Raw genomic sequence first — 22,114 nt, 5'->3', positions numbered from 1 at the left:
TACCCACTGAAGTCGGTTTCGACGCCGAACAGCAGTCAGGTCGAGACCCTGGTGAGGACAACGAGCACGCAAATTAGCTGCCCTGAGACGGCTTCTGACCGTTCATGCAGAAATTCTTTGGTTGTGCAAAACCCACAGTTTCATCATCTGTCCGGGTGGCTGGTGAAGAAGACGGATGTGGAGGTCCTAGTGGTTACACGTGGTCTTCGGTTGTAAGGCCGGTTGGATGTACTGCCAAATTCTCTAAAACTTTACATTAAATTCTCTGGCAACAGATGTGGTGGACATTCCTGCAGTCAGCATGCCAATTTCACACTCCTTCAAAACTTGAGACATCTGTGGCATTGTTTTGTTTGACAAAACTGTACATTTGAGTGGCATTTTGTCCCCAGCACAAGGTGCACCTCTGTAATGATCATGCTGTTTAATTTAAACTTCTTAGGGCTGCAATCCCGTTAACTCGATGATATGACAACAGCCAGTGAAAGTGCAGGGCGCCAAATTCAAAACAACAGAAATCTCATAATTAAAATTCCTCAAACATACATGTATCTTATACTGTTTTAAAGGTAATCTTGTTGTTAATCCCACCACAGTGTCCAATTTCAAATAGGCTTTACAGCGAAAGCACCACAAATTATTATGTTAGGTCACCACCAAGCCAAAGAAAAACTCAGCCATTTTTCCAGCCAAAGAGAGGAGTCACAAAAAGCACAAATAGAGATAAAATTAATCACTAACCTTTGATGATCTTCATCAGATGACACTCATAGGACTTCATGTTACACAATACATGTATGTTTTGTTTGATAAAGTTCATATTTATCAAAATATGAGTTTACATTGGCACGTTACATTCACTAGTTCCAAAAACATCCAGTGATTTTGCATAGCCACATCAATTCAACAGAAATACTCATCATAAATGTAGATGATAATACAAGTTATACACATGGAATTATAGATATACCTCTCCTTAATGCAACCGCTGTGTCAGATTAAAAAAAAAACGGAAAAAGCAAACCATGCAATAATCTGAGACGGCTCTCAGAAAATAAATACAATTTTCCCACCATGTTGGAGTCAACAGAAACAAGAAATCACATTATAAATATTCCCTTACCTTTGATGATCTTCATCAGAATGCACTCACAGGAATCTTAGTTCCACAATAAATGCTTGATTTGTTCGATAATGTCCATTATTTATGTCCAAGTAGCTACTTTTGTTAGCGCGTTAGGCACACATATCCAAACGCTCGTGCAGGTCCCGCATAACTTCGGACAAAAACTTCAAAAAGTTATTACAGGTCAAAGAAACATTTCAAACTAAGTATATAATCAATCTTTAGGGTTTTGTTATCATAAATCTTCAATAAAGTTCCAACCGGAGAATTCCTTTGTGGAATACGCATGACCAGGAAATGGCTCTCTGCCAGTAACCTGACTCATTCACCTCTTATTCAGGCCCACAACACAGTAGACGCCTCATTACATTTTCTAAAGATGGTTGACATCTAGTGGAAGCCCTAGAAAGTGCAACTTTATCCATATCCCACTGTGAATTCAATAGGGCCTGGGTTGAAAATCGACCAACCTCAGATTTCCCACTTCCTGTTTGGATTTCTTCTCAGGTTTTTGCCTGCCATATGAGTTCTGTTATACTCACAGACATCATTCAAACAGTTTTAGAAACTTCAGAGTGTTTTCTATCCAATACTAATAGTAATATGCATTTATTAGCAACTGAGACTGAGGAGCAGGCCATTTACCCTGGGCACCTCTGCGCACCTTTCATCCAAGCGACTCAATACTGCCCCTGCAGCCATACGAAGTTTTTAATCAGCTTCTTGATATGCCACACCTGTCAGGTGGATGGATTATCGTGGCAAAGGAGAAATGCTCACTAACAGGATGTAAACACATTTATGCACAAAATGTTAGAGAAATAAGCTTTTTTTTATGGGAAATTTCTGGGATCTTTTATTTCAGCTCGTGAAACACGGGACCAAAACTTTACATGTTGCGTTTTATATTTTTGTTTAGTGTATTTGAAGTCCAAATACTTTATCTGGGATTAATTGGGCTTAATTGAACCAATAAGAATAGAAGTATTGCGCAATGGAACCAATAAGAGTAGATGCAAAAAAAAAAACGCAAACCCCGCCCATCTGGTACTCCTGGCAAGCTAGAGCAAACGCTAACAGTATCTGAAAGATTTCAGATGGTATTTGAACCCAGGTCTGGTGGCCACTGGTCTAACCCAGAGACATATATTTAGAGCGTTGGACCAACTTTCAAATTGTAATATTGTTCTAATTCTAGACATAGTGACATAGAATTATTTGTTTATTATGTATTTATTATATGTTTCCCATGTTATGCTAATGGAGTGCTAACATGGGTTATGCTAATGGCGTGCTAATGGAGTGCTAACATGGGTTATGCTAATGGAGTGCTAATGGTGTACTAACATGGGTTATGCTAATGGGGTGCTAATGGAGTACTAACATGGGTTATGCTAATGTGGTACTAACATGGGTTATGCTAATGGTGTGCTAATGGAGTGCTAACATGGGTTATGCTAATGGTGTGCTAATGGAGTGCTAACATGGGTTATGCTAATGGAGTGCTAATGGAGTACTAACATGGGTTATGCTAATGGGGTGCTAATGGAGTACTAACATGGGTTATGCTAATGTGGTACTAACATGGGTTATGCTAATGGTGTGCTAATGGAGTGCTAACATGGGTTATGCTAATGGTGTGCTAATGGAGTGCTAACATGGGTTATGCTAATGGAGTGCTAATGGAGTACTAACATGGGTTATGCTAATGGGGTGCTAATGGAGTACTAACATGGGTTATGCTAATGTGGTACTAACATGGGTTATGCTAATGGTGTGCTAATGGAGTGCTAACATGGCTCCATAGAATGTTGAAGTGTCATGTAAATGCATCATAATGCCGAAGCCTTAATCACCCAGCTGTCTAAACACATGGTTCTGGTCTAACCAATCAATCAAGCAAATGTATTTATAAATCCCTTTTTACATCAGCCGACGTCACAAAGTGCTGTATAGGATCCCAGCCTAAAACCCCAAACAGCAATGCTGATGTCGAAGCACGGTGGCTAGGAGAAACTCCCTAGAAAGACAGGAACCTAGAAAGAAACCTAGAGAGGAAACAGGCTAAGAGGGGTGGCCGGGTGGAGATTATAACAGAACATGGCCAAGATGTTCAAACGTTCATAGATGACCAGCAGAGTCAAATAATAATAATAATCACAGTGGTTGTAGAGGGTGCAACAGGTCAGCACCTCAGGAGTAAATGTCAGTTGGCTTTTCATAGCTGAGCATTCAGAGGTAGAGACAGCAGGTGCGGTAGAGAGAGAGAGTCCAAAACAGCAGATCCGGGACAAGGTAGCATGTCTGGTGAACAGGTCAGGGTTCCATAGTCGCAGGCAGAACAGTTGAAACTGGAGCAGCAGCATGACCAGGTGGACTGGGGACAGCAAGGAGTCATCAGGCCAGGTAGTCCTGAGGCATGGGCTCAGGTCCTCCGGGAGGGGAGGGAGGGAGGGAGGGAGAGAGAGAGAGAGAATTAGAGGGAGCATACTTAAATTCACACAGAACACTGGATAAATACTCCAGACATAAGACTGACCCTAGCCCCCCGACACAAACTATTGCAGCCTAAGCCTATCTCATTCCCACAGGAGACAGTCCTGCCCCTCCTCCCAGCTCCGTCCCCTCTACACCGGGAGAACTACCTGTCCAACACCAGCAGAACCACAACAACACTTCCAACACCTGTCAGAAGTGCGGAGAGCAGTTCTCTACCTTCTACAAGCTGCGTGTCCACCTGACCACCCACAGGGGAGAGAAGCCCTTCTCCTGTCCAGACTGTGGTCAACACTTCTCAGCCCGGGGCTACATGGAGTCACACCAGAGGGTAGGTTCAGTTGATTTGAGTGCGTCCCAAATGGGATCCTATTACCATTGGGCTCTGGTCAAATATATATATATATATATATATATATATACAGTGCCTTGCGAAAGTATTCGGCCCCCTTGAACTTTGCGACCTTTTGCCACATTTCAGGCTTCAAACATAAAGATATAAAACTGTATTTTTTTGTGAAGAATCAACAAGTGGGACACAATCATGAAGTGGAACGACATTTATTGGATATTTCAAACTTTTTTAACAAATCAAAAACTGAAAAATTGGGTGTGCAAAATTATTCAGCCCCTTTACTTTCAGTGCAGCAAACTCTCTCCAGAAGTTCAGTGAGGATCTCTGAATGATCCAATGTTGACCTAAATGACTAATGATGATAAATACAATCCACCTGTGTGTAATCAAGTCTCCGTATAAATGCACCTGCACTGTGATAGTCTCAGAGGTCCGTTAAAAGCGCAGAGAGAATCATGAAGAACAAGGAACACACCAGGCAGGTCCGAGATACTGTTGTGAAGAAGTTTAAACCCGGATTTGGATACAAAAAGATTTCCCAAGCTTTAAACATCCCAAGGAGCACTGTGCAAGCAATTATATTGAAATGGAAGGAGTATCAGACCACTGCAAATCTACCAAGACCTGGCCGTCCCTCTAAACTTTCAGCTCATACAAGGAGAAGACTGATCAGAGATGCAGCCAAGAGGCCCATGATCACTCTGGATGAACTGCAGAGATCTACAGCTGAGGTGGGAGACTTTGTCCATAGGACAACAATCAGTCCTATATTGCACAAATCTGGCCTTTATGGAAGAGTGGCAAGAAGAAAGCCATTTCTTAAAGATATCCATAAAAAGTGTTGTTTAAAGTTTGCCACAAGCCACCTGGGAGACACACCAAACATGTGGAAGAAGGTGCTCTGGTCAGATGAAACTAAAATTGAACTTTTTGGCAACAATGCAAAACGTTATGTTTGGCGTAAAAGCAACACAGCTCATCACCCTGACCACACCATCCCCACTGTCAAACATGGTGGTGGCAGCATCATGATTTGGGCCTGCTTTTCTTCAGCAGGGACAGGGAAGATGGTTAAAATTGATGGGAAGATGGATGGAGCCAAATACAGGACCATTCTGTAAGAAAACCTGATGGAGTCTGCAAAAGACCTGAGACTGGGACGGAGATTTGTCTTCCAACAAGACAATGATCCAAAACATAAAGCAAAATCTACAATGGAATGGTTCAAAAATAAACATATCCAGGTGTTAGAATGGCCAAGTCAAAGTCCAGACCTGAATCCAATCGAGAATCTGTGGAAAGAACTGAAAACTGCTGTTCACAAATGCTCTCCATCCAACCTCACTGAGCTCGAGCTGTTTTGCAAGGAGGAATGGGAAAAAATGTCAGTCTCTCGATGTGCAAAACTGATAGAGACATACCCCAAGCGACTTACAGCTGTAATCGCAGCAAAAGGTGGCGCTACAAAGTATTAACTTAAGGGGGCTGAATAATTTTGCAATAATAATAAATGTCATTCCACTTCATGATTGTGTCCCACTTGTTGTTGATTCTTCACAAAAAAATACAGTTTTATATCTTTATGTTTGAAGCCTGAAATGTGGCAAAAGGTCGCAAAGTTCAAGGGGGCCGAATACTTTCGCAAGGCACTGTATGTATATATATATATATATTAGTGCACAGCTTTTGACCAGAGCCCAATGGTAATAGGATCCCATTTCGGACGCACTGGGATCCTATATATAGAATACAGGAACATTTGGGATTTGGGACATTTGGGATGTATCCCCTATTTCTTTATTTAAATTGTTGTTCAGTTTAAAACCATTTTAAAAAGTACAAAGAAATCCCAGAGGACAATGAAAGTGTTGAAGCTGAAATCCGTAACGGGGGGAAACAGTGGCACTGTTCGCCCAGGCTGTTCGCCCAGACTGTTCGCCCTGGCTGTTCGCCCTGGCTGTTCGCCCAGGCTGTTCACCCAGGCTGTTCACACAGGCTGTTCACCCAGGCTGTTCACCCAGACTGTTCACCCAGACTGTTCACCCAGACTGTTCACCCAGGCTGTTCACCCAGACTGTTCACCCAGGCGCTAATGTTGTTAAGGGTCCAGCAGCGCACAAAAACATATGGTGTTCTCGCGCGCGTGCAACGATGTCCGAGGGAAAAGTAAAGTGTTCATCGTTTCCAGTAACTTCTTTATTAATGTAATAACCCAAATGGACGTGGCAGTTCCACCAAATGCAGATTCCAGGTTTGACTAAAGGATCACTTTAGTCAAACAATATATTTAGGGTATTTTCATTCATTAGCCAATGTTTGTACAACCCCCCCCCCCAAAAAAACAATTATTTTTAATAATAATTGTGCATGTCAAGTTTTGTAGATTGAGCACTTATTGTCCAAAGCAAAAACTCTGATCGTAAAAAAAAAAAACTATTCCTTTTAAATACACTTATTTCCAATGTGGCCCTGGGTGTAGGTACACATCAAGGAGAGACCACACCCTTGCCCCGACTGTGGTAAAAGGTTCCTCTCCCTGGGAGACCTGAAGAGACACCAGCAGAGCTTCTCCGAGGAGAGACCGTACAGCTGCTCCGAGTGCAGGAAGAGTTTCACCCAGCCGGGGTTCCTAAGGGCACACCAGAGGACACACACCGGGGTAAAAGGTTACCGCTGCCCCTACTGTCACAAGGACTTCTTCACTGCCTCCAGTCTGAGGAGACACAGGAAGCAGGCGCATGCGGAAGAGACCGTCACGCTGCCCCCTAGCGGTGGACTCCAGCTGTCACATGCTGGAGAGAGCCTGGGTCAAGCTGAAGCTGTTGTACCAGGACTGAAGGTCATAGTGAAGGAGGAGGAGGATCCTGCTTTTGGTGAGTACATGTTCTGTCACATGTCATGGTCACACCTTATTGTGTCAGACCGGTTTAGTTACACACCAACGACTAATAAAAGAAGTAAGGAGGCATTCTCCTATAAAATATAAATCATTAAAGCTAGAATCCTTAATTATAACAATAACAAAGCGGCCACCCCGCCCCTGTTTTGGTAAAAAGCTGAGGAACGGGCCTGGAGAAATGTAACCACTCTCAAATGCATAGACCCGAGCAATGAATGCAAGGACTGACCATCTATGATATCAAAATGTATAGTTTTAAGTCTACAAAAGTGTTTGATTAAAAAAAAGTACATTGTTTACAAACATTAGGAGCAAAAACAATTCTATATTTTGGGTTCTGATGGGGGTACGACAGTTGAACTAAACTCATTTAAATATTTCTAAGTTATATTCTAGAAGAATCACTGGGTATGTATCATTAAAGGAATGTTCCACAGCTTGGCCTCCACAACTCCACAGGAAGTTGTTACACGCACACCTCTCTCTGGCCACGTTGCACGAGCGGTGCAAAAATAAATGCACACATACAGTACATGTCAATCAATCATTTCACCCACACCACCAGCACACATACAGTACATGTCAATCAATCATTTCACCCACACCACTCGCACACATACAGTACATGTCAATCAATCATTTCACCCACACCGCCAGCACACATACAGTACATGTCAATCAATCATTTCACCCACACCACCAGCACACATACAGCACATGTCAATCAATCATTTCACCCACACCACCAGCACACATGAACTAGCATCTGTGTAGCCAAGAGCTAAAATAGAACTTGGTTCTATCTGAGATGCTCCACCCACTGCAAGACCCCTCCTTATTGGATACCAGGAAGATACAAACCCAAGACCCCTCCTTATTGGATATCAGGAAGATACAAACCCAAGTCATACAAACCTAAGTCATACAAACCCAAGTCCCCTCCTTATTGGATATCAGGAAGATACAAACCCAAGTCCCCTCCTTATTGGATATCAGGAAGATACAAACCCAAGTCATACAAACCCAAGACCCCTCCTAATTGGATATCAGGAAGATACAAACCCAATCCCCTCCTACTTGTTATTTATTGTTTGGAACCAGGAGAATGAGGGTAGGGCTGCATTATTAACGGCTCTTAACCAACCATGCTATTTTGTTCGTTGTTTTTGCGTTGTTCGTAACTTGTTTTGCACATAATGTTGCTTCCACCATCTCTTATGACCGAAAAGAGCTTCTGGACATCAGAACTGGGATTATTAATCTCAAATTGGACAAGGAGTTCTTCTTCAATGAGTCAGACGCGATGGATATACTGCAGACACCCGACCAGGACCCGATCCCCGTGATTTACTGGAGAAGGAAACAGAGATTTTGAGGCAAAAGATCAGGGTGCCTAGCGAGGATCAGGCGACGAGTGGCTAATTTGCCCTTGCCTTCTGTTCTGCTAGCTGACGTTCAATCGCTGGGAAATGAAATGGGACGAACTGAAAGCACGTATATCCTACCAACGGCACATTAAAAACTGTAATATCTTATGTTTCACCGAGTCGTGGCTGAACGACGACGCTAAGAACATACAGCTGGTGGGTTATACACTCTATGGGCAAGACAACAGTAGCCTCTGGTAAAACCCGGGGCGGAGGCCTATGCATTTATGTAAACAACAGCTGGTGGGTTATACACTCTATGGGCAAGACAACAGTAGCCTCTGGTAAAACCCGGGGCTGGGGCCTTTGTATTTATGTAAACAACAGCTGGTGCAGTGAGTGAATATAAACTCCTGGTTTTACCCCGTTCTACTTTAGGATTACATTTAATGTTTTTAAACAACTCAGATACCATTTGAAAAAATGATTACACATTATTACAGTTCATCCACAGGATCATCAACCTGGATGAAGCCTCTGTAGTGACCATCAGGAGATCGATATTCCTCATCAACCTGGATAAAACCTCTGTAGTGACCATCAGGAGATCGATATTCCTCATCAACCTGGATAAAACCTCTGTAGTGACCATCAGGAGATCGATATTCCTCATCAACCTGGATAAAACCTCTGTAGTGACCATCAGGAGACATATATTCCTCATCAACCTGGATAAAACCTCTATAGTGACCATCAGGAGATCGATATTCCTCATCAACCTGGATAAAACCTCTGTAGTGACCATCAGGAGATATATATTCCTCATCAACCTGGATGAAGCCTCTGTAGTGACCATCAGGAGATATATATTCCTCATCAACCTGGATGAAGCCTCTGTAGTGACCATCAGGAGATCGATATTCCTCATCAACCTGGATGAAGCCTCTGTAGTGACCATCAGGAGATCGATATTCCTCATCAACCTGGATGAAGCCTCTGTAGTGACCATCAGGAGATCGATATTCCTCATCAACCTGGATAAAACCTCTATAGTGACCATCAGGAGATCGATATTCCTCATCAACCTGGATAAAACCTCTGTAGTGACCATCAGGAGATCAATATTCCTCATCAACCTGGATGAAGCCTCTGTAGTGACCATCAGGAGATCGAATGTCCTCTGGTCTGATGAAACAAAAATAGAACTGTTTGGCCATAATGACCATCGTTATGTTTGGAGGGAAAAGGGGGAGGCTTGCAAGCCGAAGAACACCATCCCAACCGTGAAGCATGGGGGTGGCAGCATCATGTTGTGGGGGTGCTTTGCTGCGGGAGGGACTGGTGCACTTCACAAAATAGATGGCTTCATGAGGATGGAAAATTATGTGGATATATTGAAGCAACATCTCAAGACATCAGTCAGGAAGTTAAAGCTTGGTCGCAAATGGGTCTTCCAAATGGACAATGACCCCAAGCATACTTCCAAAGTTGTGGCAAAATGGCTTAAGGACAACAAGTCAAGGTATTGAAGTGGCCATCACAATGCCCTGACCTCAATCCTATATAAAATTTGTGGGCAGACCTGAAAAAGTGTGTGTGAACAAGGAGGCCTACAAACCTGACTCAGTTACACCAGCTCTGTCAGGAGGAATGGGCCAAAATTCACCCAACTTATTGAGGGAATATGAAATGTTTGACCCAAGTTAAACAACTTAAAGGCAATGCTACCAAATACTAATTGAGTGTATGTAAACTTCTGACCCACTGGGAATGTGATGAAAGAAAGAAAAGCTGAAATAAATCATTCTCTCTACTATTATTCTGACATTTCACATTCTTAAAATAAAGTGGTGATTCTAACTGACCTAAGACAGGGCATTTTTACTAGGACTAAATGTCAGGAATTGTGGAAAAACTGAGTTTAAATGTATTTGGCTAAGGTGTATGTAAACTTCTGACTTCAACTGTATATATTCCTCATCAACCTGGATAAAGCCTCTGTAGTGAACTGACCACCAGGAGATATATATTCCTCATCAACCTGGATGAAACCTCTGTAGTGTACTTACCACCAGGAAATATATATTCCTCATCAACCTGGATGAAACCTCTGTAGTGTACTGACCACCAGGAAATATATATTCCTCATCAACCTGGATGAAACCTCTGTAGTGAACTGACCACCAGGAAATATATATTCCTCATCAACCTGGATGAAACCTCTGTAGTGTACTGACCACCAGGAAATATATATTCCTCATCAACCTGGATGAAACCTCTGTAGTGTACTGACCACCAGGAAATATATATTCCTCATCAACCTGGATGAAACCTCTGTAGTGTACTGACCACCAGGAAATATATATTCCTCATCAACCTGGATGAAACCTCTGTAGTGTACTGACCACCAGGAGATATATATTCCTCATCAACCTGGATGAAACCTCTGTAGTGAACTGACCACCAGGAAATATATATTCCTCATCAACCTGGATGAAACCTCTGTAGTGTACTGACCACCAGGAGAATGCGCCCAACCACCATGGCAGGCAAAACCACTCTTGTTCCCCCCCCTTTCCTTGAAGTATCCACGCTAGGAAGAAACAGTAGGCTGTGTTAGGCAGGTGGTATTTTCTGAAATGGGGAGGGGGAAAGACCAATCAGATTTGTTGTTAGGATGGTGTGTTCTCTAACATTAGTAAACCCAGCTGATAGATGGAGCCGATACCAAGGTAACGTGATCTAAGTCTACCATGGCGACAAAAATATAAACAAGGTGTTGGGAGATTACCATAGCACGCTTGTAGCCTATTGAATGCTATAAGAGACTAGTAAATACAGCTATTTTTTTATATTATTGTGGGAGCACACCCAGCAGCCAAATATGGTAATTTTAAGTCAGTGTTAGCCTAGCAGGTAACGTAGAGAAAAGCTAGGCTATGTCAATGCTACCACTTTTCTCTAAGTTACCAGCTATGTCAATGCTACCAATTTTCTCTACGTTACCAGCTATGTCAATGCTACCACTTTTCTCTAAGTTACCAGCTATGTCAATGCCACCAATTTTCTCTACGTTACCAGCTATGTCAATGCTACCAATTTTCTCTACGTTACCAGCTATGTCAATGCTACCACTTTTCTCTATGTTACCAGCTAGGCTATGTCAATGCTACCACTTTTCTCTACGTTACCAGCTATGTCAATGCTACCACTTTTCTCTACGTTACCAGCTATGTCAATGCTACCACTTTTCTCTACGTTACCAGCTAAGCTATGTCAATGCTACCACTTTTCTCTACGTTACCAGCTATGTCAATGCTACCACTTTTCTCTACGTTACCAGCTATGTCAATGCTACCACTTTTCTCTAAGTTACCAGCTATGTCAATGCCACCAATTTTCTCTACGTTACCAGCTATGTCAATGCTACCAATTTTCTCTACGTTACCAGCTATGTCAATACTACCACTTTTCTCTAAGTTACCAGCTATGTCAATGCTACCAATTTTCTGTACGTTACCAGCTATGTCAATGCTACCACTTTTCTCTATGTTACCAGCTAGGCTATGTCAATGCTACCACTTTTCTCTACGTTACCAGCTAGGCTATGTCAATGCTACCACGTTTCTCTACGTTACCAGCTAGGCTATGTCAATGCTACCACTTTTCTCTACGTTACCAGCTATGTCAATGCTACCACTTTTCTCTATGTTACCAGCTAGGCTATGTCAATACTACCACTTTTCTCTACGTTACCAGCTAGGCTATGTCAATTCTACCAATTTTCTCTACGTTACCAGTTATGTCAATGCTACCACTTTTCTCTATGTTACCAGCTAGGCTATGTCAATGCTACCACTTTTCTCTATATTACCAGCTAGGCTATGTCAATGCTACCACTTTTCTCTATGTTACCAGCTATGTCAATGCTACCACTTTTCTCTACGTTGCCAGCTAGGCTATGTCAATGCTACCACTTTTCTCTACGTTACCAGCTAGGCTATGTCAATGCGCTAGCTCTAGATGTAAAGAAACTAGGCAGGTCTCTAAGGTACGTAACGATAGCAGAACTAACGATTCACAACAGCACTGACATTATGTGTCGGGTTTTCAATATGAAAACATTAGCTGGCGCAAAACACTTACTCTGCTGTTATCTGTCTTCTTCTTCGCTGGTTTAGGATGTCTTCTCCAGATGATCTTCAGGATTACAGTCTCCAGGCTGTTTAACTAGGAACGCACACATTTTCCCCGCATTCGAGGGGGCGGGGCAGGGGAAGGAGAGATCAGGAAATCAACCTCGGTCCTCCCTGAAGCTCGTTGTAGTTTTTTTTTTTTTACGTGATTACCCCCAAATATGCCACTGATGGTCAAATCCGGATACAAAAAAAGAACACCTAGCTTTTGATCTACAGGGCTACAGGTTCATAACGTGATCTGGACAACAATGTTGAGGTCAAAAAATGGCCATAGAGTTCCTTTTTTAATTTTAAGTCCAAAAATGGATGTAGCAACTGTAGATTCTAGCTTTTTTTAAATGACTCAATTACCCTTTGACCTTTTTTAAATGACTCATTACCCTTTGACCTTCAGCTCTCATGTTAAGTTAGTTAGTTAGTTATGGTTTAGTATATTTAACCCAAACTATTGTCCTCATCCACACAGGAGACAGTTCTAACAACCACCACTCTGAGACTACTGAGGAGAGTCTCCCTGCAGCTGTAGAACATAAACAACAACATAAACAGCATCACAGCTGTCACAGAAGAGTCCACTCCTGCCTTGTGTGTGGAAAGGAGTTTCCCATTGCATACAAGCTACAAGTCCATATGAGAATCCACACTGGAGAGAAGCCTTACTCCTGCTCTGTGTGTGGGAAGAGCTTCGCCCAGAAGGGGAGCCTGACGCTCCACCAGATCGTCCACACCGGAGAGAAACCTTACTCCTGCCCCGACTGTGGGAACACCTTCTCCCAGATGATCAGGTGTGTTGTTGTTATCAGTGTAGACCAGTGTCGTATTAATTAGTGCACACCTAGATTCTAGTGCACACCATAGCAAAACGTTTTTGCAAAGGGAAACGAAAACAAGCCCTTCATATTGAACAACTACAGGTCATCCCTTCTCTGTTAAGGCTGTGTGCTTCCTTTTGGTTCCTAGTGAACACGATCCTCGTCCGTCCTTTTTAAGTATATATATATATATATACATATTTAGGTTGGCACATGCCATTTGCTCATGGAGTTCATTGGTTTGTTTTGACTGGCTGCTCTGTGGGTGTAATAAAACTTAAACTACCTAGAACTAACATATCTTTATAACTGATCAGCCTGAAGAGACACCAACTGCTGCACACGGGAGAGAGACCGTACAGCTGCTCCGAGTGTGGGAGAAGCTACACCCAGCAGAGAAACCTGAGGTGTAAACCTATGCTTTTTATTTATCAAATATACGGTTTACAGGGTCATTTCAAGTAGTCAAAGTTTTTTTGTTTTGTTTTTTTAATCTACTTTTATCTTATCTTAGGGCCCACCAGCTGAAGCACACCGCAGAGAGACTTCACCGCTGCTCTGTGTGTGGGAAGAGCTTCTTCACACCCTCAGGACTCAGGGATCACCAGAGGTTAGTATGAATCGATGATTTCACTATTATTTGTGTCATCTCTTTTATTTGATGTTCCTTTATTAATATATTTTATTGCCTTCTGTTGTTGTTTTTTTAATCTCCTATATTTCATTGTTACGTGTTGTGATTTTAAATACACTTTTAAATAAAGTTTGATTTGATTTAGGTCTCACACGGGAGAGAAACCATTCCCTTGCTCTGTGTGTGGGAAGAGCTTCTCGCGGCCTGGTCCCCTGAGAGAACACCAGCAGACTCACACAGGAGATGGTGGACAGGTGGAGCGAGACCGCGACAAGGTGGGAGACAATTATAGCCACGTCGCAAATCGCAATAGCCTGGGCTTTGGGAATAGGGTTCCATTTTAAATTATGACTGACAGTGTTTCAAGAGGAGACGTCAATATTCCCGTCATCTGGTGGAACCGTCATAGGTAGTTAGGGCCAAGAGCTTTGTTATTCCTATCTTGTTTAAAAATATATATATATATTGAATTAAATTTCCATTCTAGGACCCTGGTGACCGATCGAGACCCAAACCCAAAGAGTCCCTGGGTGAAACTCTGGGACTGAAAATTATAGTTGAAGAACTGGAGAAAGAAGAGGAGTCGAGAGAAGATGAGGAAGTTGGTGGTTTGATCAATTCCGACGGAGAGGAAGTTGGTCACGTTTCTCTTTCTAGTAAGAGGCAGAATGATGACGATTTTGATTGAACTCTTCATTGTTGAAGGATGCATCCCAAAAATGGCACCCAATTCCCTACATAGCACTACTTTTGACCAGAGCCTTATAGGGAATAGGGTACTATTTGGGACACAGCCTCTGTGTTAGTTAGTCGGTCAGCTAGTGTTAGCATAACGGCTAAGTATTTGTTTAACCTGCTCTACACTTTTTGCCCATAGGGCTCTATGTAGGGAATAGGATTTCATTTGGGGACGCAGATCCATTGTTTTAACATCTCCACTTTTCCACACAGGAAAAAGCCCTGTCCCAGTCTTTGTTAGCGGTGAGATTCCCTCTACATCAACAGAACCTGAACAACACCAACAAATCCAGGAGAAACGATACAGAACCAAGAAGCATCACCTCTGCTCGGTGTGTGGAAAGGAGTTCCCTAAACCATCGAAGCTAGTTGCACATCTCCGCACACACAGTGGAGAGAAACCCTTCCGCTGCTCCGTGTGCGGTAGAGGTTTCTCCACAGGGGGTATCACCCTACAGAGACACCTTCTGACGCACACAGGGGAGAAACCTTACCACTGCTCTGTCTGTGGGAAGAGGTTCATCCAGCGAGGGAATCTGTTAAAACACCAGAAGGTACACACTGGAGAGAAACCTTACTCCTGCTCCGTGTGTGGACGGAGTTTCCCTCGATTTGAGCGTCTGAAGGACCACCAGCGGACACATACAGGAGAGAAACCTCAATCTTGCGATGTCTGTGGGATGAGGTTCTCCTACGCGTCCTCCCTCAAGGTCCTTTAGCCATTATTACCACACTTCGCTACATTTTTTTTATCACTCAAATGTTATTTTATTTGTCACATGCTTTGTAAACAACAGGTGTAGACAATATACACAATGAGTAGCGATAACTTGGCTATATAGACAATGAGTAACAATAACTTGGCCAGTACAGAGTCCATGTGCAGGGTTACGAGGTAATTGTTTACCTTTATTTAACAAGGCAAGTCAGTTAAGAACAAATTCTTATTTTCAATGACGGCCTAGGAACAGTGGATTAACTACCTTGTTCAGGGGCAGAACGGCAGATTTGTACCTCGTCAGCTCGGGTGTTCGAACTCGGGGATTCGAACTTGCAACCTTTCGGTTACTAGTCCAATGCTGCCGCCCCAGGGTAGATACGAGGTAGATACGAGGTAGATACGAGGTAGATACGAGGTAGATACGAGGTAGATATGAGGTAGATATGAGGTTGATATGTACATATAACTAGGAATAAAGTGACAGATAATAAAGAGTAACAAACTATTAATTAGTCTTATGGATTAGGGGGTAGAAGCTGTTCATGGTCCTGTTGGTTCCAGACTTGGTGCATCGGTACCGCTTGCCGTGCATTAGCACAGAGAGCAGTCTATGACTTGAGTCTTTGACAATGTTTAGGGCTTTCCGCCTGGTATAGAGGTCCTGGATGGCTGGGAGCGTGGAGTGCAATAGAGATTGCATCATCTGTGGATCTGTTGGGGCGGTAATGCGAATTGGACTGGGTCCAGGGTGTCTGGGATGATGATGGTGTTGATGTGAGCCATGACCAGCCTTTCAAAGCATTTCACGGCTACAGAAGAGTGTTACGGGCGATAGTCATTTAGACAGGTTACCTTGGCCTTCTTGGGCACAGGGACTATGGTGGTCTGCTTGAAACATGTTGGTATTACAAACTGGCTCAGGGAGAGATTGAAAATGTAAGTGAAGACACTTGCCAGCTGGTCAGTGCATGCTCTGAGTATGCATCCTGGTAATGTGTCTGGCCCTGTGGCCATAGTGAATGCTAACCTGTTTAATGGTCTTACTCACATCGGCTACAGAGAGTGTGATCACAGAGTCGTCCGGAACAGCCAGTGCGCTCATGCAAGGTTTACTGTTGCTTGCCTCGAAGTGAGCATAGAAGGCATTTAGCTCGTCTGGTAGGCTCGTGTCACTGGGCAGCTCTCGGCTAGGTTTCCCTTTGTAATCTGTGATAGTTTGCAAGCCCTGCCACATCCGACGTGTGTCAGTGCCGATGTATGAGGATTCGATCTTAGTCCTGTATTGATGCTTTGCCTGTTTGATGGTTCATCCGAGGGCGTTGCAAAATGTCTTATCAGCATCCGGATTAGTGTCCTGCTCCTTGGAAGCAAAGCTCTAGCCTTTAGCTCATTGCGGATGTTGCTTGTAAACCATGGCTTCTGGTTGGGATATGTACATACCGTCACTGTGGGGACGATGTCGTCGATGCACTTATTAATGAAGCTGGTGACTTAACTCCTCGATCCTGGAACATGTTCCAGTCTGTGCTGAAAAGAAACAGTCCATCAGATGATTCCCGGGAACATGTTCCAGTCTGTGCTGAAGAGAAACAGTCCATCAGATGATTCCCTGGAACATGTCCCAGTCTGTGCTGAAGAGAAACAGTCCATCAGATGATTCCCGGGAACATGTTCCAGTCTGTGCTGAAGAGAAACAGTCCATCAGATGATTCCCTGGAACATGTCCCAGTCTGTGCTGAAGAGAAACAGTCCATCAGATGATTCCCTGGAACATGTCCCAGTCTGTGCTGAAGAGAAACAGTCGTGTAGCTTATCATCCGCTTCATCGGACCACTTCTGTATTGAGCGAGTCACTGGTACTTCCTGTTTGACTTTTTGCTTGTAAGCAGGAATCAGGAGGATAAGAGTTATGGTCAGATTTGCCAAATGGAGGACAACGGAGATATTTGTATGCGTTTCTGTGTGTGGAGGAAAGGTGATTTCAGTTTCCCTGCATTTTAAAATCACCGGCCACAGGGAGCGCCTCCTCTGGATGAGCATTTTCATTTTCTTGTTTATGGCCCTATATTGGTAAATAGTGTGGTCTACAGCTTATCATGAGGTATTCTAACTCGGGTGAGCAGAACCTTAATTTTAGAGATCGAGCAAACCAGCTGTTGTTAAGAGACACACACCTCCCCCGTTGAGCTTACCTGACGCTGCCGTTCTGTCCTGTCGATGCATAGAAAAACCAGCTAGATGTATACAATCCATATCTTTGTTCAGCCACGACTCCAAGAAGCATAGGATATTCCAGTTCTTCAGGTCCCGTTGATATGGCAGTCTGGAAACGGAGCTCATCCAGTTTATTCTCCAGTGATTGCACGTTCGCCAATAGAACGGAGGGTAGAGGCGGATTATGTCAACCGACGTAGTTCACTAGTTATCTCCACATTCCCCCTTTTTCCCTTGCATTCTTTCTATCCCTTTAATGATGTAAGGTGAGTTGTGACCCAGCTCTTTAATTAAATTCTGACTTGACAGGTGTCACGAGAATTTCTATCCCAATGTTCGAACTGAATTATTTTATGTCTCTGTCTAATTCCTGAAGGTTGTAAATCTCCAGTTCAAAGAAATAGACAGAGTCTCAGCCTGCAATAGATCAATACTTTATTCAGAGAGCGCTCTGTCTTCAAAATGAGAACACAGTCTTTTTATAGCACACACACACAAATGAACTCGCATCAGTAGAAACTCCACCTCGCTTTATTTAGGTGGGCTGTATTTTTCCACAGTTCACATACATAGTTTATCACACTTCTGCAACATGTTTCATCATCTTCTTCAAGCCTAACCGTTTCTAACAGTTTTTCTCCTCCCTAGGGTGGGAGGCCTCTTTCCAGTTATTAGTTTCACCATTATTACAAGTCGACAGTTCAGTTGTCCTTGAATGTCTCAACTATACCCAGCTCATATTGCGAAATAGTAACACAATGGCCTAGTCTTAAAAAGTCTAGTCACACATATTATTGGATTATGACTCTAACACATTTCATACAATTATATGGTTTCAGGGTGGAATACTTTAGTCATTATCTTAAACATACAAATTCTTCTATCAACAGGTCCATCGCAGGATGCACACCGGGGAGAGACCTTACCAGTGCTCTGTCTGTGGGGAGAGCTTCAACTCGACAGCAAACCTGAGGAAACACAGACAGTCCCACACTGGAGATAAAGGGTCTGCTAACATGAAGAGGGGTCGGCTTCTGAGGTCGTCCCACACTGGAGAGGGGTCTGCTGCTGTTGCTGGAGGATTTCAGACTGCTGGAGGTGATGCTCTGGTAAATCATCAGACTACCTGTGGACTATTCAAACTAGATGGGGGAATAGGATATCACTAACAGGATTAATTTATTGATTTTTGGCTACAATATTTGTACAGTTTAAAAGTACAAATAAATGCCAGGGGATAAAAGCATTTTATAAACTGGTTGGTTCGAGCCCTGAATGCTGATTGGCTGACAGCCGTGGTATATCTGACATTATAAACTGGGTGGTTCGAGCCCTGAATGCTGATTGGCTGACAGCCGTGGTATATCTGACATTATAAACTGGGTGGTTCGAGCCCTGAATGCTGATTGGCTGACAGCAGTGGTATATCAGACCGTATACCACGGGTATGACAAAACATTACATTTTTGGGCTCTAATTACGTTGATAACCAGTTTATAAAAGCAATAAGGCACCTTGGAGGTTTGTGGTACATGGCCAATATACCGCGGCTATGCCCCCTCGTGCCTTATTGCTTAAAAATACACGTATTTCATCAGAGTAGGATGGAATATTTTTTTTTTAAATTAAACAGTCTCTTAACTCAACGTACTGTGTGACTCCTCTGCCATTTAGGGAACCGTGGTCAAAGATAAAAGCTCTCTGGGTCCTGACCCAGGCCACGGTGAAGGCTGCAGTCAAACATCTACCATATATATCGAGAGTAAAGAAGAAGAGGAGGAGGAGGAAGTTGGTGGTTTGATAAATTCCGAAGGGGAAGAAGTTAATTGGGATTACCTCAGTAAGTAAAATATTATTGTTGATGTATTGGCTGAGTCCTACATAGTGAACTAGATGGTTGTTGATATATTGGCTGAATCCTACATAGTGAACTAGACGGTTGTTGATGTATTGGCTGAATCCTACATAGTGAACTAGACGGTTGTTGATGTATTGGCTGAATTCTACATAGTGAACTAGATGGTTGTTGATGTATTGGTTGAATCCTACATAGTGAACTAGATGGTTGTTGATATATTGGCTGAATCCTACATAGTGAACTAGATGGTTGTTGATATATTGGCTGAATTCTACATAGTGAACTAGACGGTTGTTGATGTATTGGCTGAATCATCAGGTCCTGGATCTTCAGCATTGCAGGGCCTGAAGTCCGTTTCTGAAAAGTTTGAGAACCAAGTTGAAGATGATGATGATGTGGAAGAAGAGGAAATTGGTGGTCTGATCAATTCAGACGGAGAAGAAATTGGTTGGGATCGTCATCGTATCAGTAAGTGATAGAATGTTGACAGTTAGAATTTTGACGCTTCACTCGTTATCTAACCCCCATACTGTTTCATCAACACAGGACAGAGTGTCAGCCGTCCTTCTGACATCGAGGAGAGTCCCTCCGCATCAGGAGAACCTGAACAACACCAGGAGGATCACAACAACACCAAGACCAAGTCTCACCACTGCTTTAGATGTGGGAAAGACTTTGCCAACATCTCTAACCTACGGCGACACCAGAAGAGACACTCAGGTTGTTGTCTCCACTGAGTGCCTGTTAAAATGATGAGTTCTAATATGGAATTCCACATGATGTTCTTTGATTCCTTTTCAGTGATATGTTGTTGTGACCCATTTTAAAAATCACTTTGAATGTGTGTTCCAAATGGCACCCTATTCCCTTCGCAGTGTGCTACTTTTGACCAGAGCTCTATGGGGCCCTAGTGCACCACCAAGGGAATAGGGTGCCAATTCGGACACAACCCTAAATACTGTAAATCTGACTCGACAGGAGAGAGTTCCCAACACAGATCTGACAACGAAGCCAGGAAGTCCCACTGCTGCTCAGAATGTGGAAGAGACTGTAAGAAGCTATCAGCTCTACAAAAACACATGAAGATCCACACAGGAGAGAAGCCGTACCCTTGCTCCGTGTGTGGGAAACAGTTCCGTGAAAGAACAGCCCTCCGCGACCACCAGAAAGTGCACACGAGAGAAAAACCTTACCCTTGCCCCGACTGTGGGAAGAGGTTCGCTCACTCAGGAGCTATGAAGAGACACCTGCTGACGCACACCGGAGAAAAACCTTACTCCTGCTCTGTGTGTGGGAGGAGCTACACCCAGATAGGGCGACTGAGAGAACACGAGCGAACACACAGGTCGGTTCTATGTTAAGTTTAGATGTTCTGCTGTTTAATCTTTGCTGGCTCCTTTTTAGTCTGCCTATCTTGTAGTATTAGTCACACACATATTTAGGGGCTAAATAGGTTTTAGCCCGTTTTTAAAAAGCATTTCTACCGCTGTTGCTGATGCACATCAGATCTGGGCCACAAAACTTCTCAGAGTAGAAGTGCTGATCTAGGACCTGTTCATATAATCTTATTCATTATGATCTAAAAAGACTAAACTGATCCTAGATCAGTACTCCTACTCTGAGAGGTGTTGTGAATTACGGGCCCAGCTCGTTTGTTTAAATAATTGGGCAAAAGATCAGAATTAGGCTGCCTGTGTAAACATAACCTTTGTGATTTCTGTGTGTAATAAAAAGTGGTCTACACATAAAATGCATTTATTATTATTATTATTATTATTGTTATTATTATTATTGTTATTATTATTGTTATTATTATTATTATTGTTATTGTTATTATTATTATTATTATTATTATTATTATAGCGATGAGAAACACGACTGTTCCGTCTGTTGGAGGAGCTTCGCCAAAGCTAAGGCCCTCGTCGCTCACTTCAGGTAAAGCACTTTGGGACAACAGCTGGTGTTAAAAGGGCTTTTATTAAATACATTTGTGATACACTGATTCATTAATGAATTGACGTTTTGATTGATTCAGGACCCACACTGGAGAGAGACCCTACAGCTGTGAGGAGTGTGGGAAGAGCTACGTACGAACCCAGAACCTCCGAGCCCATCAGAGGAAGAGTCACAGCAGCTCACTACCAAACCCTGGGACTGGGACAGGGGAAAACCTGGCTGCAGGGGTGAAGAGTGAAGAGGATTCTATTAGTATCAGTGATGAAGAAGAGAAGGAGTTGATGCTAGCAGGGTGGAGGAAAACGAGGACTAGCCTTTCACATTAGGATAGATTCCTCTTTGTGCTGACCATCTCTAGACACCGAATGAATAGAAATGGACCAAAACAAGGACTAGCCAACCACATAGGATTTTCTGCATCCAAAATGGTACCCTATTCCCTAAATACCAGGTCCTGGTCAAAACTAGTGCACTATATATAGGGAATAGGGTGTCATTTGGGATGCAGATAGAGTCTGTGGTGATGATCTGTAGACAAAGAACCAATAGAATGGACTGTAGTTCTAAATTCCACCAGCGGAGGGCGAGCAAAGTCGGACGAAAATTATTAGTGTTGAGAAATTTAGTTTTATCTAAAAACATACACTACATGACTAAAAGTATGTGGACACCTGCTCATCTAACGTCTCATTCCAAAATCATTGGCATTAATATGGAGTCGGTCCCGACTTTGCTGCTA

At 43.0% G+C, this 22,114-nt stretch overlaps 1 protein-coding gene across 3 annotated transcripts in view; it reads left to right on the top strand.

Moving 5' to 3' along the window:
- LOC110487302 (zinc finger protein 721) overlaps positions 1 to 22,114 on the top strand; it is a 25,630-nt gene extending 3,516 nt beyond the window's left edge. For 2 of the 3 annotated variants that reach the window (XM_036973308.1, XM_036973306.1), the window contains exons 4-18: positions 3,718 to 3,953; positions 6,457 to 6,850; positions 12,909 to 13,227; positions 13,572 to 13,661; positions 13,769 to 13,864; positions 14,034 to 14,163; positions 14,376 to 14,544; positions 14,840 to 15,336; positions 18,452 to 18,670; positions 19,236 to 19,401; positions 19,738 to 19,887; positions 19,966 to 20,139; positions 20,398 to 20,764; positions 21,283 to 21,354; positions 21,455 to 22,114. In XM_036973308.1, coding sequence (XP_036829203.1) covers positions 3,718 to 3,953; positions 6,457 to 6,850; positions 12,909 to 13,227; positions 13,572 to 13,661; positions 13,769 to 13,864; positions 14,034 to 14,163; positions 14,376 to 14,544; positions 14,840 to 15,336; positions 18,452 to 18,670; positions 19,236 to 19,401; positions 19,738 to 19,887; positions 19,966 to 20,139; positions 20,398 to 20,764; positions 21,283 to 21,354; positions 21,455 to 21,701 — 3,326 coding nt within the window. In that variant the 3' untranslated portion in view covers positions 21,702 to 22,114. The remainder of the gene's footprint in view (positions 1 to 3,717; positions 3,954 to 6,456; positions 6,851 to 12,908; positions 13,228 to 13,571; positions 13,662 to 13,768; positions 13,865 to 14,033; positions 14,164 to 14,375; positions 14,545 to 14,839; positions 15,337 to 18,451; positions 18,671 to 19,235; positions 19,402 to 19,737; positions 19,888 to 19,965; positions 20,140 to 20,397; positions 20,765 to 21,282; positions 21,355 to 21,454) is intronic. The other variant, XM_036973307.1, reaches the window with a different exon arrangement.

Source organism: Oncorhynchus mykiss, unplaced genomic scaffold (assembly GCF_013265735.2).
Source record: "Oncorhynchus mykiss isolate Arlee unplaced genomic scaffold, USDA_OmykA_1.1 un_scaffold_229, whole genome shotgun sequence".
NCBI classification, from domain to species: domain Eukaryota; kingdom Metazoa; phylum Chordata; class Actinopteri; order Salmoniformes; family Salmonidae; genus Oncorhynchus; species Oncorhynchus mykiss.
This window is presented reverse-complemented; position numbering and strand designations above follow the sequence as displayed.